The 13,408-nt window shown below is 45.3% G+C and overlaps 1 protein-coding gene across 2 annotated transcripts; it reads right to left on the bottom strand.

The window, feature by feature from the left end:
- Positions 1-468: 468 nt before the first annotated feature.
- On the bottom strand, positions 469-13,115 carry CCSAP (centriole, cilia and spindle associated protein). 2 transcript variants are annotated; one of them, XR_014154962.1, is made up of 4 exons: positions 11,939-13,115; positions 7,468-7,754; positions 4,837-4,968; positions 3,602-3,730 (listed from the first exon to the last, which is right to left on the bottom strand). XR_014154962.1 is itself a non-coding variant. In XM_081855894.1 (3 exons), exons 1-3 carry the CDS (start codon positions 12,279-12,281, stop codon positions 3,557-3,559), a joined length of 804 nt encoding a protein of 267 aa, XP_081712020.1. In that variant the 5' UTR covers positions 12,282-13,063; the 3' UTR covers positions 469-3,556. The 2 variants fall into 2 exon arrangements, 1 of the variants encoding a protein (XP_081712020.1); XM_081855894.1 differs by lacking the exon at positions 4,837-4,968 and having other exon boundaries at positions 469-3,730; positions 11,939-13,063.
- Positions 13,116-13,408: the final 293 nt, after the last annotated feature.

Below are 13,408 nucleotides of genomic sequence, written 5' to 3'. Positions count from 1 at the left end.
CAAAGGTGGGAGAAGACCCTGAGGGAAGTTGAGCCAGAGCCATTTTCCCATCAAGCAACAGGTCTAGCACTACAGCTACCATTGTGCCAACCACAGAAGCTTCAAAAGGCAGGGAGGATGTGGGACCCTCACCAAATTTGGTCAATTCTAGGGAAAGTCTAATCCCAGGGCTGAATAAGCATTCTGCTCCATGCTTACAGAAGACATAGCTGCCAGTAATAGTGAAGGAGGGCTCAGCACAAGATGCCTGAGGGTAAACAGTAAAAAAGAAAAGAAAAAGCATAACCATGATATTTAAAAATAGAGAAGTTGCTAACAATATCTTGTTGAAGTTACTGGATAGTGATGCAAGAAACGTGGTGGTACAAATATACACAAAAGCATACCTTTTTTTGCACAATGTCACACCATAAACATGTTTCACAAAAGTAGATGTCTAATTGGAACAGTAGATACTTTCCCCTCCCCCTGTGCTGGAACAATGAGTGTCATTTGTGCATTTCAGTTTCATGCATTTGGTAGTGATACTATGCCAGTTTTGTGAAGACAGATGGACCATAAATAGGACTTTTCTCAAGTTCTAACAAGGAAAGAGAGGTCTTTCTCGTGACAATGTCCCTATTTTAAAATTAAAAGCAAAACCATTATTTATACCCAGAATACTGGAACAGCTCAGAATTTGTCGTCCCACCACCACCAATTCCAGCTTTAGTAAACACATCTGTAAATAAGCTTCTTTATTTACTAGTGCGGATGGTAGTTTTGCCATTTCCTGCCAACTTTAGCCCTCTTCAGGTAGGACTATCTGAAAATATAATCAAGAAAGGGGGGGACCTGCATGGAGGCTCCTTGAGTGATGCAGAATCTTGTTAAACCTGGATTCTAAAATGCACAGGAAATATTCACCCGTAGAAGCAGGCTCCTCGCTTTGCACACCTGCCCTTCAATTTACAGAGGGAGACAGAGACAGGGCGGCACTCACATGCTATATTTATGGATTTTTATCACAGCTGACCAGGGCTTTTGTCAGGAAATGCACCTGCAATCCTTTGCTCATTTGCCTGGAAGTGTCATTGAACTCTATGAGACTTCTGAGTAGACACATTTAGGATTGCAATCCAAGAGACTCCATGTCTAACACCACATTAATGCCCAGTTGAGGGGGGGGGAGGGGATTGCTTAAAGTTAAGATAAAAACCACTCTACACAGAGAAGCAAGCAGATGCTCCATGTTCAACAGCGATATGCACACACCCCATTTGCAAATTACCAGAATTAAAAGTGACCTAAGCCACCCAACACATCCTTGTGGAAGACTGAAAACCCAGACTTTTAGTATCCTTGTTTCAACAGTGTCTTCAAAATTTCCAACGTCCATCCATGTGTCAGTTAGCTTACAAGAAGTTTAGCTGAACACATTCTGGGAAGTTAAAAGATGGCAACATTAACAGCCCTTTAAAAAAAGAATCCAAAATATTTTCAAAAAGCTGCCAGTTGTTTAAGAAAAGTGGTCTTTAGGACACAAGAAAAAAAGTCCTTCATGTATCCCTTGGAAGCAGGACAGGAGTCAATATTGTATAACAAAGATAGAGAAATGTATTATGTTAAAGCCATGTACAATTGAAGTCCTTTAATTTTGTAAAGTGAAGATAAGGGATTAAATTAAAAAAAGACTGAAGGAAACACAGTTCCAACCACAGGCCTACAGATGGAAAGAAAGCAGAACTCAAAAGAGCCAAAAGCCACCTGCAGCAACCATGGAAGAGGGAACTCAACACTGAGTAACCACAGAGTTTCTGGGGAGAGTACCTGATGTAGCCTTTGGAATGAAAGGCTACCAATAACTGTTTCCCAAAATTTGAGTTATTTAAGTCTTAATGATTGAGACTAATGCCAGCTGCATAAAACCACCCCTACATGAATGGAGCCAACATAATTTGAAATACAATCAAATCTTGGTTGTCAAATGTAATCCATTCCGGAAGCCCATTTCACTTCCGAAATGTTCGACAAACAAGGCGCAGCTTCCGATTTGTTGCAACAGCTTCTTGCACTCAAGCGGAAGCCACATCAGACATTTGGCTTCCGAAAAACATTCGAAAACCGGAGCATTTACTTCCGGGTTTTTGGCGTTTGGTAGCCGAAACATTAAAAAACATGGCCGTTTGAGAACCAAGGTTTCACTATATAAGGAGATTATTTTAAGCAGCTTATTAGCCACCAGTTTGGTGTTTGATACACACACAAAAATGGAAGGTAGTCTCACAATATGCGATACAAACTTTAAACTGTAACAGATTTGTTACATTCTCATAATTGCCAATGGCTTCATCCTCTGAATTACACAAATCAACTTTTTTTGGTGGTCGGATGGGATAAGGGGCATGTCATACACTTGAGAAGTATAGCAAAATTTGCCTGAGTCCTAAACATGCCTCTGGAATGTACACTAACTTGGTCTGGTAGGTTCAATTCAAGAGTGAAATAGTCGTAACATTTCACTTATGCAGAAGCTCACCTAACAAAACTCTTTACAAAGCATATTTAATCCACCCAAATAAAGCATTAAAAAAAATATACATCCCAGTTCACTGTCACCAAGTCCATGTTACTTACTGCAAAGTACTGATAACTAATAGTTAATGATTGTCTACACCTGCCATTTGGTATCACAGGCTCATGATAGCAAATTTAAAAAGCTAAAAACATAAACACATCGCATTACTAATCAATTGCACCAAAATTTCCAGTTCCAGATGGTCACAAAACCTAAAACTGGAATGTAAACCTGAACAAGTCACTATATATTTACCAAAAGTTGGGAAGAGCTTTCAGAATTCTAAAAATGGAGCATTTCCAATTATACAATCTTCTACACATCTGGCTGCAAGAGCCTGCACATCTGGCCTGCACAGCAAGATAGGTAGATAACAGTCCCCTGTTTTTGTAGTCACTGGATTGAATCCACAGAGGGCAGAAAGTCTGCATTTGGCTCACTAGGTCTCAAGTTGTACAGGTCTGAGGAAAATCATAGCAACTTAACTAGAATCACATGAAAATACAATGGCACCTACAAATAATTTTTAGAGACCTGATTTGTAAAGCCTTATGGCTCCCCTATAGGGAAAGGTTTTGAGTTCTATGCAACATCAGGGCAAGAAATTTCCCATGGATTACGGTCCATATGTTTTAATGATTAAGGAGGGACTAAATAATTGTCAAAATAACCCTTCTGGGTCTTTCATTTTAAAAAGTTCATTCTACAACATTCCATACCTTTTCTGCTCAAGGTCAACAGAAAGATCTCTTAATATTGTTCTTTTTTAAAAAAAAATCTGTAAAGAAGCTATACTGCTAAGCATAGTTCCCACCAGTATGGAATCAATTATTCCCTCTCCTGCAGGGATAAGTAGCCAAAATATAAACAAGTATATCAAACTGCTGGAAAATCCTTTTGTTAAAAATCTTGCATAAGTAGTTTGGAATTATTCACCCGTTGCTTTCGTACACTATTTCTGAATTTTTTTTAAAAAAACAGGTCCAGGCAAATGTTGAATCACCGTGCTCGTGCTGAGTAGCACCTCATGTATTCCGTCATCCAGGGGTTGTCTGGTGCAGCAGATTTTGCTCTCCAGCCTTGTTCTACTTCCACTGAATGAATCCGCCTCTGAGACAGCTTCTTTTTTTCCACTTGCCTTCTGTTCTTTGCTCTCAGTGCAGACTCGTGGATCTAACAAGAGATATTTAAGTGTTAGATGATTCTTGGTGGCCATCTATGCCTGTGAGAAACTTACAAGCAGGATTTGAGCTCAAGAGCAGTCTCCCCTCCTGCAGTTTCAAGCAACTAGCATCCAGAATCCCAAAACTTTGTCTAGTTACCCTATTTGATATGCCAGTTATTATCTTGCTACAGTCATACTTTGGTTCTCAAATTTAATCCGTTATGGGAGTCCGTGTGACTCCCAAAACGGTTTGAAAACCAAGGCACGGCCAGGTTTTGGCACCAGGCAAAAACCATTTAAATTTTAACTAAACGGAGACTGATATTTACTGCGGCTTTTAAGGTTTATTGTGGCTTTCCATATGCTACCACTGTTCTGCTATTTACCATTTCCATTTTTAAACTATTGGATAGTATCTATTCTTGCTTTCATTTGTAAGCCACTTGGGAAAAGTTCATCAAACTGAAAAGTCATGTGCACACTAAGTAAAATAAAAAACAAGCTAATTAGCTGTGCACATCCAATACTGAATCACCAACTTTTCAAAGGTGAGTGAATATGCATGGCATTGGGTTAGGGTTATGAAGCACAAATGCAATAAGCTCAGCTGCTAACCTGAGAGGCTGAAGGATTTAGCCATCCACTAACCTGCAGACGTTGTACAAAGGCATGTTAGGCTGTGTACAGATATGTTAGCCATCCAATCATAAATATGTGTAGGCTCTACTATAAACACCATTTTTTTTCTATTCAGTAGCAAATGCCAGTATCTGTTGGGACTTTAGTAATTCACTCTTAATGACAAACGTCCATTTAAAACAAGCTTAGATTTATTGATTTCAATGCACTAAGCTAGACTAAATCGAGATATGCAAATTTAACCAGTACGTGCTGTATTATTTTACACACACACACACACACACACAAAAAAAATAGCTCCCTTTCTTGTATTTCTTCCATACTGCTGTCAGAAGTACATTAATATGCTTTATGCTGAATCTTAACATTTCACAGATCAGCAACACTTTTGCAAGAACTTACAGCTTCCCAAAGTCATTCAAGTACCAGGAGCCTATGATGGTGTCATCAGTACTTTCAACCTTTTATGCCATACCTAAACTTGAGCTCACTCTGCCTTGAGACACTTGATGCTAACTGCCTGCTGTTTTACAAAGATTATTCTCTCTCATATCCTGACAGGGGGTAGGCAACCGTTCTAGCATCGGGAATTCCCTCCACAGCAGCACTGAAACGGCAGCCAGAAACAAACAAAAGCTTTGCATTAAATTAGAGTTAGCAAATATTGTTCCAATATAATCTGTAAACAAGGCGGAAGAAGATTCCGCTTCATAACTACAGCGTAGGATGTCAGTGACAATGTCACGGCCCATTACCATCAACCAAGGAATATAATTGCAGAAGATCCATGGCCGACATTCCATTCACAAGGTCCAGTAGGTGTCTCAGTACAATAGGGCAACTTACTATGGGGGAATATGAAGGTGCCTGTATGTGGCAAATGGATTCCTACAGGCTCTTCCCCCACTCATTTATTCCAAGCTTTGAACATGTTGACATCAGATACTACCCCTTTCCCTTCCATTTTCACACACCCACACTAGTCAATTGAAGCTGAAGCCATGAAAACACATAGGTTGTTTTCAGTTCTTGAGTCTGGGGAGATTGTTTCTTCTGGATAGGGCTGCACTCCCCTGAAAGGAGTAGGTCCATAGCTTAGGGATGCTCCTGGACCCAACATTGTCACTGGAGGATCAGGCAGCCTTGGTGACTATTTTTGAAAGACTGCCTCCTTCCCTGCAGACCCCCTCAGGTGTTAGGATCAGCAGAGGGGGCTCTCTGGGGATCACCACGCTGGAAGTTTAAGGTGGTGGCAGCCTAGGAGAGTGCCTTCTCTGGGGCAGCCCCTAAGCTGTGGAATTCCCTCCCCACAGAGGTGGGCCTGACACCTTCATTGTGTAATTTTTGTCATATGCTGAAGACACATCTCTTCATCGTGGCTTTTGATACCTGATATATAGAAGGACCCACCCTATACTCTTGCTTGTACAGTGGTACCTCGGGTTACATACGCTTCAGGTTACATACACTTCAGGTTACAGACTCCGCTAACCCAGAAATAGTACCTCGGGTTAAGAACTTTGCTACAGGATGAGAACAGAAATTGTGCTCTGGCGGCGCGGCAGCAGCAGGAGGCCCCATTAACTAAAGTGGTGCTTCAGGTTAAGAACAGTTTCAGGTTAAGAATGGACCTCCGGAACGAATTAAGTACTTAACCTGAGGTACCACTGTAGTGTGCTTAAACTATTTTTAATATTCTGTTTTTTCATTGTTGTAATCCCCCCCCCCCCGGGACCTCATAGTGAAGGGCAGGTAAGAAATCGAAGATGGGGTTGTAGCCAACTAATTCACTGTACATGCGGAATAGCTTCTGTGAGCACAGCTGAGCATTCCTCTCCTTTCTGCCCTCAAATCTGCTCTGAATGGTTAGAGAAAAACCCAGAGCAGATTTGGAGAACACACAGAGGGAGGGAAAGTTCCACTCTGCTCGCAGAAGTCATTCCACGCATATAATAACTTAGCTGGATACAATCCAAACAGCAATACATCCACTGGAAAACACCCAAAGCAACTGCTTCATGGCAAGGCCACTCCCATATCCAGTTCAGAGTATTGCTACTGACCATGGAAGAAACGGCCTTGGATCCAGCTATGGAAAACAACACAAAATACACAAGGAGGGCAGGCAACTAACAAAAACAAAAAAGGATGCTGCACTACTGCCTACTCTCAAGCAAGTACCTCGGGTTACATATGCTTCAGGTTACATGTGCTTCAGGTTACACACTCCGCTAACCCAGAAATAGTGCTTCAGGTTAAGAACTTTGCTTCAGGGTGAGAACAGAAATCGGGCTCCGGCAGCAGGAGGAGGCCCCATTAGCTAAAGTGGTGCTTCAGGTTAAGAACAGTTTCAGGTTAAGAACGGACCTCCGGAACGAATTAAGTACTTAACCCGAGGTACCACTGTAAGTGCATAGGCATAATAAATGGGTCTAAAAACCAGGCAAGGCCAGCCGAGCCACACAGGCAAACTGGGCACCCCTAAGAGTTGTTCATTTCAGCTGTGTAAGTTACAGAGAGAGAAATCCCGCACTTTTGGAGGAGTTGGCAAAGGGGCCGCTTTGCAGCTGATGGGTTCAACAATATTCCCTGCCTTTGGGGATGCACAGTCAAAAGTCTGCTGGTATCTGTTGGCTGCCCATAGCACAGGCACAGTAGCAGAAGGGCAGGAAGTTAAGACAACATTAGCCCACTTAACTACAGTTGTATATCTAGTTACGAACTTAATTTGTTCCGGAGGTCCGTTCTTAACCTGAAACTGTTCTTAGCTAGAGGCATGCTTTCGCTGATGGGGCCTCTTGCTGCCGGCACACGATTTCCATTCTCATCCTGGGGCAAAGTTCTTAACTCAAGGTAACTCTTCCAGGTTAGTGGAGTTTGTAACCTGAGACGTTTGTAACTCGAGGTACCACTGTATAGCATATTAAATGTCAGTAGTTATTTTGCCCAGCATAGGATGACAAAGAATGAGGAAACAGCAACATCCTAATTCACCGTGGGCAGCACACAAACCTGGGCTGACCTTACAAGTGTGAAGGAAGGAGTCAGGCAGGAGGGCAAGGACTTAGACAAACAACCCATAAGTATATATTTCAAGTTGCCTTACTTCATTCACAGAAGCGGATGCACAGACATTGTGTGTTTTCTGGCTCCCAGTATCAGTCTGTTTTTCTCCCCAGCCATACAAGGCAAAGGGGTGTTTCAACCCCTTTGCCGCATGTATCCTTTGAGGACTCTTCACCCGTCTTCTGTCACCCCGGCTGCCCAAAGCACCACGACTCGAAGGCTGCCCTTGGGGGCAACTTGCTGACCCGCCAGCTCCTTTGGGGGCAGCCTTTTTGCCTCCACTCTCAGCTTCGGTTTTCTCCTCGGTTTTCTCTTGGTCTTCATCCTCTGGGAGAAAAGAAGGAGGGTTAGGTTTAGCCTGCCCACCTCCCAGGGCCGGCTCACCCGAGAGGCACGCTAAAGCAGCTGCCATGGGTGCCCCACCCACTGCCACCGGACACGACAAATTAACGGAGGCAAAGGCTGTTCATGTCTACCAGTCATGACAGCTAAGTTCTACCTCCACTGCTGGGAGGCAGAACGCCTATGCATGCTAGTTGCTGGGGAATACAAGCTGGGAGACCATTGTTGCACTGATTGGACACTGTGAGAGGAAGATGCTGGACTAGATGAGCCACTGGCCTAATCTAGCAGGGCTCATCTTATGCAAACCAATGCAGACTGGTAGTGCACCATAACTCCTTTGATTTGTCCACGCTGTAGGTAAAACTTCCCTACAAGGAAGTTTGCCTGACACCTTCATTATACACCTTTAGGCGCCAGGCAAAAACATTCCTTTTTAACCAGGCCTTTGGTTGATCTGATTTACATCCTATGCCCTTTTAAAATGTGTTCTTTTGGGGAGGGGCTATGGGGTTGTTGCTTTTATTTTTATTATGTATTTTGTGGTTTTATATCTTGATTTTATTCTGTGAACCGCCATGAGACCCCCAGGTATAGGGTGGCATATAAATTAAATAGATAAATAAATAAATAACTCTTGCTTGGTGCACACAAGAGTCAGCAATGCAAAGTAGGAAAAAGAGCCCTCCATTACTAAGGTTTCCAATCAGACAGTAGATACAGCAACAGTGGACAGGTGTCAGTGATCAGAGCTGCATAGTATTACCAGAAGGTGCAATGCCTTCTCCTATACAAGAGGCCAGATCAAAGGCATCTATGGAGCCTGTGCTGTTAAAAAGCACAACTCCCATCACCTAGCATGTAATAGTCCCTGCTCTTGTTAGTTCCTTATTTTTAGCTGGAGAACGAAAGCTTATGCAATTTTAAAGATGCAAGACGCCATGGCAACAACTTACATAAGCAGCTATGAATCCGTGTGAGAATCACTGACAACTAAAGAACTCTCTGCAAATGCTGAACACACTGTGCGTGCACACACACACACACACACACACACACACAGTGTTCTTGCACATCATTACTCTTGCTTGTCAAGGCATGATACCAATTTTCGTCATATAATGGGAAGTAACGGAGGAAAAGAGATCAGTGTCAAAAATAAAAACCAACCTTCTATAGAGGAAATGTCTTTGCCTCCAAGGTACCAGTGTGTCATTAGAAGACTAGGTTATCTACGCTAGTGTCACATTTGTGACAATGCTTTTAAGTTCCAGATAAATACTGTCCAGGAAGCACAGCACAGAGAAAACTCCATGCTGTCATTCGTATTAAGGTTTGATTATCTTAGCAAACCTGAAGTATTGCAAATTTGTATAGGGGTACTTGCATGGAGTTATCCTGCCAACCATTGCTGTATCTGCTGATAGTATATTCCACATATAAGTCATGCACATTTGTTTCAGTTTGCAGGTGGTATCTGCCCACATTTGATATCATGAGCATTCGAAAATCCATTTAAAAAATTTGATCCCAGCTGTCAGCAAGGTAACATTCCTAGGCTCAACCAATGTCATAGGACACTTCACAAATTTATGTTTTTAAAAGGTTTAGTGGAGAGGGGGAAAAAGACTATGTGTGACACACCAAACTTCCATTTGTGTATACATAAATTGTGCAGGTACAATCAAGCAGACTGCATGAGTTGCTGTTCCCCTGTTATGAATGCACTTAATGGCCAATCTGAGTTTGCTGCTGTGTAGTGTGTAAAACATCTCCTAATTAAGCGTATTCTGAGAACTAGGGCACAGTCTATATAGAGAAGCACATTAATTTCCCTGGAGGACCCTGAATGCGGTTTGTGGCAGCTGGTAAGGAGGACAGAGTTGGGGGAGGCCAACAAATTCACCTGCATATTCCTCCCTAGTAGCCTTACCGACTTGGAGACCCAGGAGTTTTGACAGGACTGGGAGAGAAACACTAGCAGGGCCTTATTGCCAACCTCTTTTTCTTTTGTGCTTTTTTTTCCCAACCACTGTTGCTTCCATGGTCAAGTAGGAGGGGTTTCTTGGTGTAGATCCTTGTGAGCAACAATTTATACCACTCAGGCCCATGGGTGTAGCCAGGATTTATGTTGGGTGGGGGCAGAACCTCAATTACTTAACTACTGTATTCTTATTGATTTCCTTGATGGGGGGCACCTGCCCCCCTGGCTACACCCATGCTCAGGGTGAGAGCCTGGATGAGATGGAAGCTGTTCAAAATCTACGAAGTGAGTCTGTTGGCACAGAGTGGAGCCTTCTTTGTATGAGAGATAGTGGGAAGCAAGTGGATTACCTCAGCATCTCCACCAGAAATGAAAAATAGGGTGGGAATTGTTGGTTTGAATGTCTTTTTTTTTACCTAGGGATTTGGTTAAACTGGAAAGTTTAATGTTTGTCATTATAGCATTGTTGCTTCCCTTACGAAAGAATTGTTAATTTGTTGTTTGTTGGACCTGTTTATATTAGTTTGTAATGGTTTTATTACTTTGATCCTTATTATGGGATTGAAAATATTCAGTGATGAGTAGGCTATAAATACTGTAACTAAATAAAGAAGCTACTTTTACTTTCTGTTAAATCAGAAAAAAACCAAAGGAATTTCAGAGTGTTTTTTAGGGTTATTCTATTCAGAATACTACTGAGTTGAGTGTATTCTCAGTACTGTGCTGGTATTTCAGTTTGGGCCTTTGGTGAGGTCATTCCAAAAAGCTTATAAGAGATCAAGACACTTTGGGGATGAAATCAAAGCTGCATTCACCAAAGCTGGCTCCACTGATGCCAACAGCAGCACTCAAGAAGTGTTGTCAGGTATGCAGATCTAACCCTTCACTCGTAGTAAGATCTTTAAGCTTTGTCTCAGTTTTTCGGAAAACAGATTCTAGAGTCTGCAAGTAAACCCAGAGGAAACAGGTTCATTTTTATCTGTGTGCCTAAGATTTCCATGGTCTTAAAGCAATCCTAATTCTGTGCAGAACAGGGCATCATGCTATTACCACCCAAGAGCGGCTGGAAGAATGGCATCATCCTTACGGCAAGTGTGGAGAACCTTTGGTCCTCCAGGTGTTGCTGAACTACAACTCCCACCAACCCCAGCAAGCATAGTCAATGCCAGGGGATGAAGGAGCTGTAGTTCAGGAACACCTGGAGGGCCAAAAGTTCCCCACACCTGCCTTATGGGGTAGCATAATTTCTGCACTGCTCTCTAGATGTTGTTGGCATCCATCTGCTCTCTAGATAGATATTATTTATCATAAGGCTGTGAATTTAAGTCACAAAGCAGGAGTCGCACCATCCTTAGTAAGTCCGAGATGGGGAACCTGTAGCCCCATCCTGATTTCTGTCCTACAACTCACATCATCCCTGTTCGAGCTGGTCCTCCATTGGCCAAAAAGCCCCAGGCCTATCTCTGACCCTACACGAATAAATTTCAAAAGAAAGCCTTAATGCAAGTGGGCATGGCCTATTTTCCTGCCAGCAAAGCGCAAAGCTGGAGAGAAATAATCGTCCCTTTCCATTTGGTCAAAGATGGGTTTCCAAAATGCCGCTGTTACGTCAGCGGAGGCTCCGGTAGCAAGCGAGGAAAGTGCCTCCCGAGGGCGAAAGCGCTTCTCGGCGGGGACGATCCAGCCGGAGATCTCTCGCCCCCGGAAGGACCCGGGTGGGCGCCGGAGGGGCCGAGTATTGGCAGCAACCACGTCCGTGCCCCTCGATGGCGCCGCCTTCGCCCGTTCCCCAACAGACGCGTAAGGAGGAGCCGCGAAGCCACTCGGCGGCAAGAGGCCGCAGCGCCTGCACGGTCCTGGCACCCTCCATTTCCCGATGCGTGCGGAGGGGAGGGCGGCTTCAAGAGCCAAGCCGGACGCGGAGCCCCAGCTGTTAAGATTTATTTCAAACCCAGGAAAGCCGCTCTCTCCTCCGCGCGCCCCCCGCTCCGCATTTACATCCAGCGGCAGCTCCATTGCAGAGCAGGGACATCCGGCCACTGCAGCTCCCTCCCTCCTTCCCCAGCGACTCATCTCTGCAGCCGCGGCTCCCAGCGCCCCCCTCCGCCCGCCTTCCCGGAGAATGGCTCAAGGTCATTCCGGCAGGCCGTCCTCTTCCTCTCCCCTCGGCGGCGGAGGAACATACCCGACCCGCGCAAGGGCTCCTCGGGGCAGGATCTGTCGGCGTCCCCCGCTGCTGCCGCCGCCCCGCCCAGGCCAGATTCGCCAGGCGCCGCTGCTTCTTCTCCTTGCTGGCCACCCGGCGGGCTGGACGTGCCCGGGGGCGACGGGGAGCCGCCGCTGCCGCCGCCGCTCTGGCTGCTGTCCTGCTCCCAGCCGTCCCAAAACCAGGGCCGGTGCGCCTGCTCCAAAAGGCGCCGGCTCAGGCGGTAGCGCAGCAGCTCCTGGTAGCAGGGGCCGCACGCCTCCCACTTGGGCTCCTTGAAGCGCTTCATGTACTCGCTCTTCACGCACCGAGAAGGCACCATCGCGCCGCGCCGTCCAGCCGGGGGGGCGGAGGGTCGCCCTGCTCAAGCAGCGAATCGGCCGCCTGCCCGACGGAGCCCTCCTCGCCCCACCCTCCCGCTGGAACGTTCAAACACAAACAGCGACGTTCCGCAACCGCCTCCGCGCGCTTCAGCCAATCGGCGCGCGAGGAGGAGGGCGTCCTGCGCGACGTCACGAGCGAGCCTTCGAGGCTCCGGGTAAACATTCGAAGGAGGTCCCTCGCCGGCGAGCCCGAGGGGACGTCTTGATCCTAACGGGTGGGGAGGCTGGGGAGAAGCGCCAGGAAGCCTCGGGCTCCGGCTGTCCTTGTCCCTGGAGGCGGGAGTGGACTCGGGATTTTCTCTGAACCTGCCCGGTTGTTGGTTTTCGTCTCTGCAGTGGTGTTAGTCACCAAGTTTTAGTCACCCACCAACGCAGCTGCTGCTATAAAAAAAAAAGTACCCCAGGTGGGCATCGCACGTGATCGCAGACGCTGCGGACCACCTAAGGCTTGCTCGCCTGTGCCTGACGCTTTGCTGGAGAGCTGTGGTTGAATCGGTCAATTTAACCAAATTCAGGGTTACGTTGCGCAAACCTTTGAAATCTAGCTTCTTGAGAGTTACACGGCCCGAGAAAGTGTCGCTTTGAGGAGTTAAAGGGGGCACTCAGTGTAGGTTCATTTAAGGAAGTCCGATCGGTGGGGAGGAGACGAGCCTTTTCTGTGGTGACCCCCAACGCTGCGCCCCTTGGGGAGCTAAATAATTGGGGAGCTAATTAATTACGGTAATTAAATCTTGTGCCCTTCGAATCTGTCTTCCTAGATTTCTTAAAACAAATCAACACCCTGAGGCATGATCCAACCAGAACGGAGCAAGTCTACAGTCAATTTTTCACATTTTAGTTAACAATTTGCATTCTGCTTAATCACAGTCATATCTTAGCAGTGTGCATGAAAGCAATTAAGCACATTTCCAGCTAAGATTTAAAAAATACTTAATTTTGGTGCTCCTCAGTGTTCTCAAGGGTAACGTGAAAAGATTGTATCTTTTTAAAGGGGGAGAGCACTGTTGTGCTCAGGTGCCGAATTTAGGATTTTAAAGGGCATTTGGTAGGCAACCCCTGCCAATGC

This window comes from Podarcis erhardii (genome assembly GCF_964252035.2).
Source record: "Podarcis erhardii genome assembly, chromosome: 3".
NCBI classification, from domain to species: domain Eukaryota; kingdom Metazoa; phylum Chordata; class Lepidosauria; order Squamata; family Lacertidae; genus Podarcis; species Podarcis erhardii.
The sequence above is the reverse complement of the archived record's forward strand: the minus strand, read 5'-3'. Positions and strand labels throughout refer to the sequence as shown.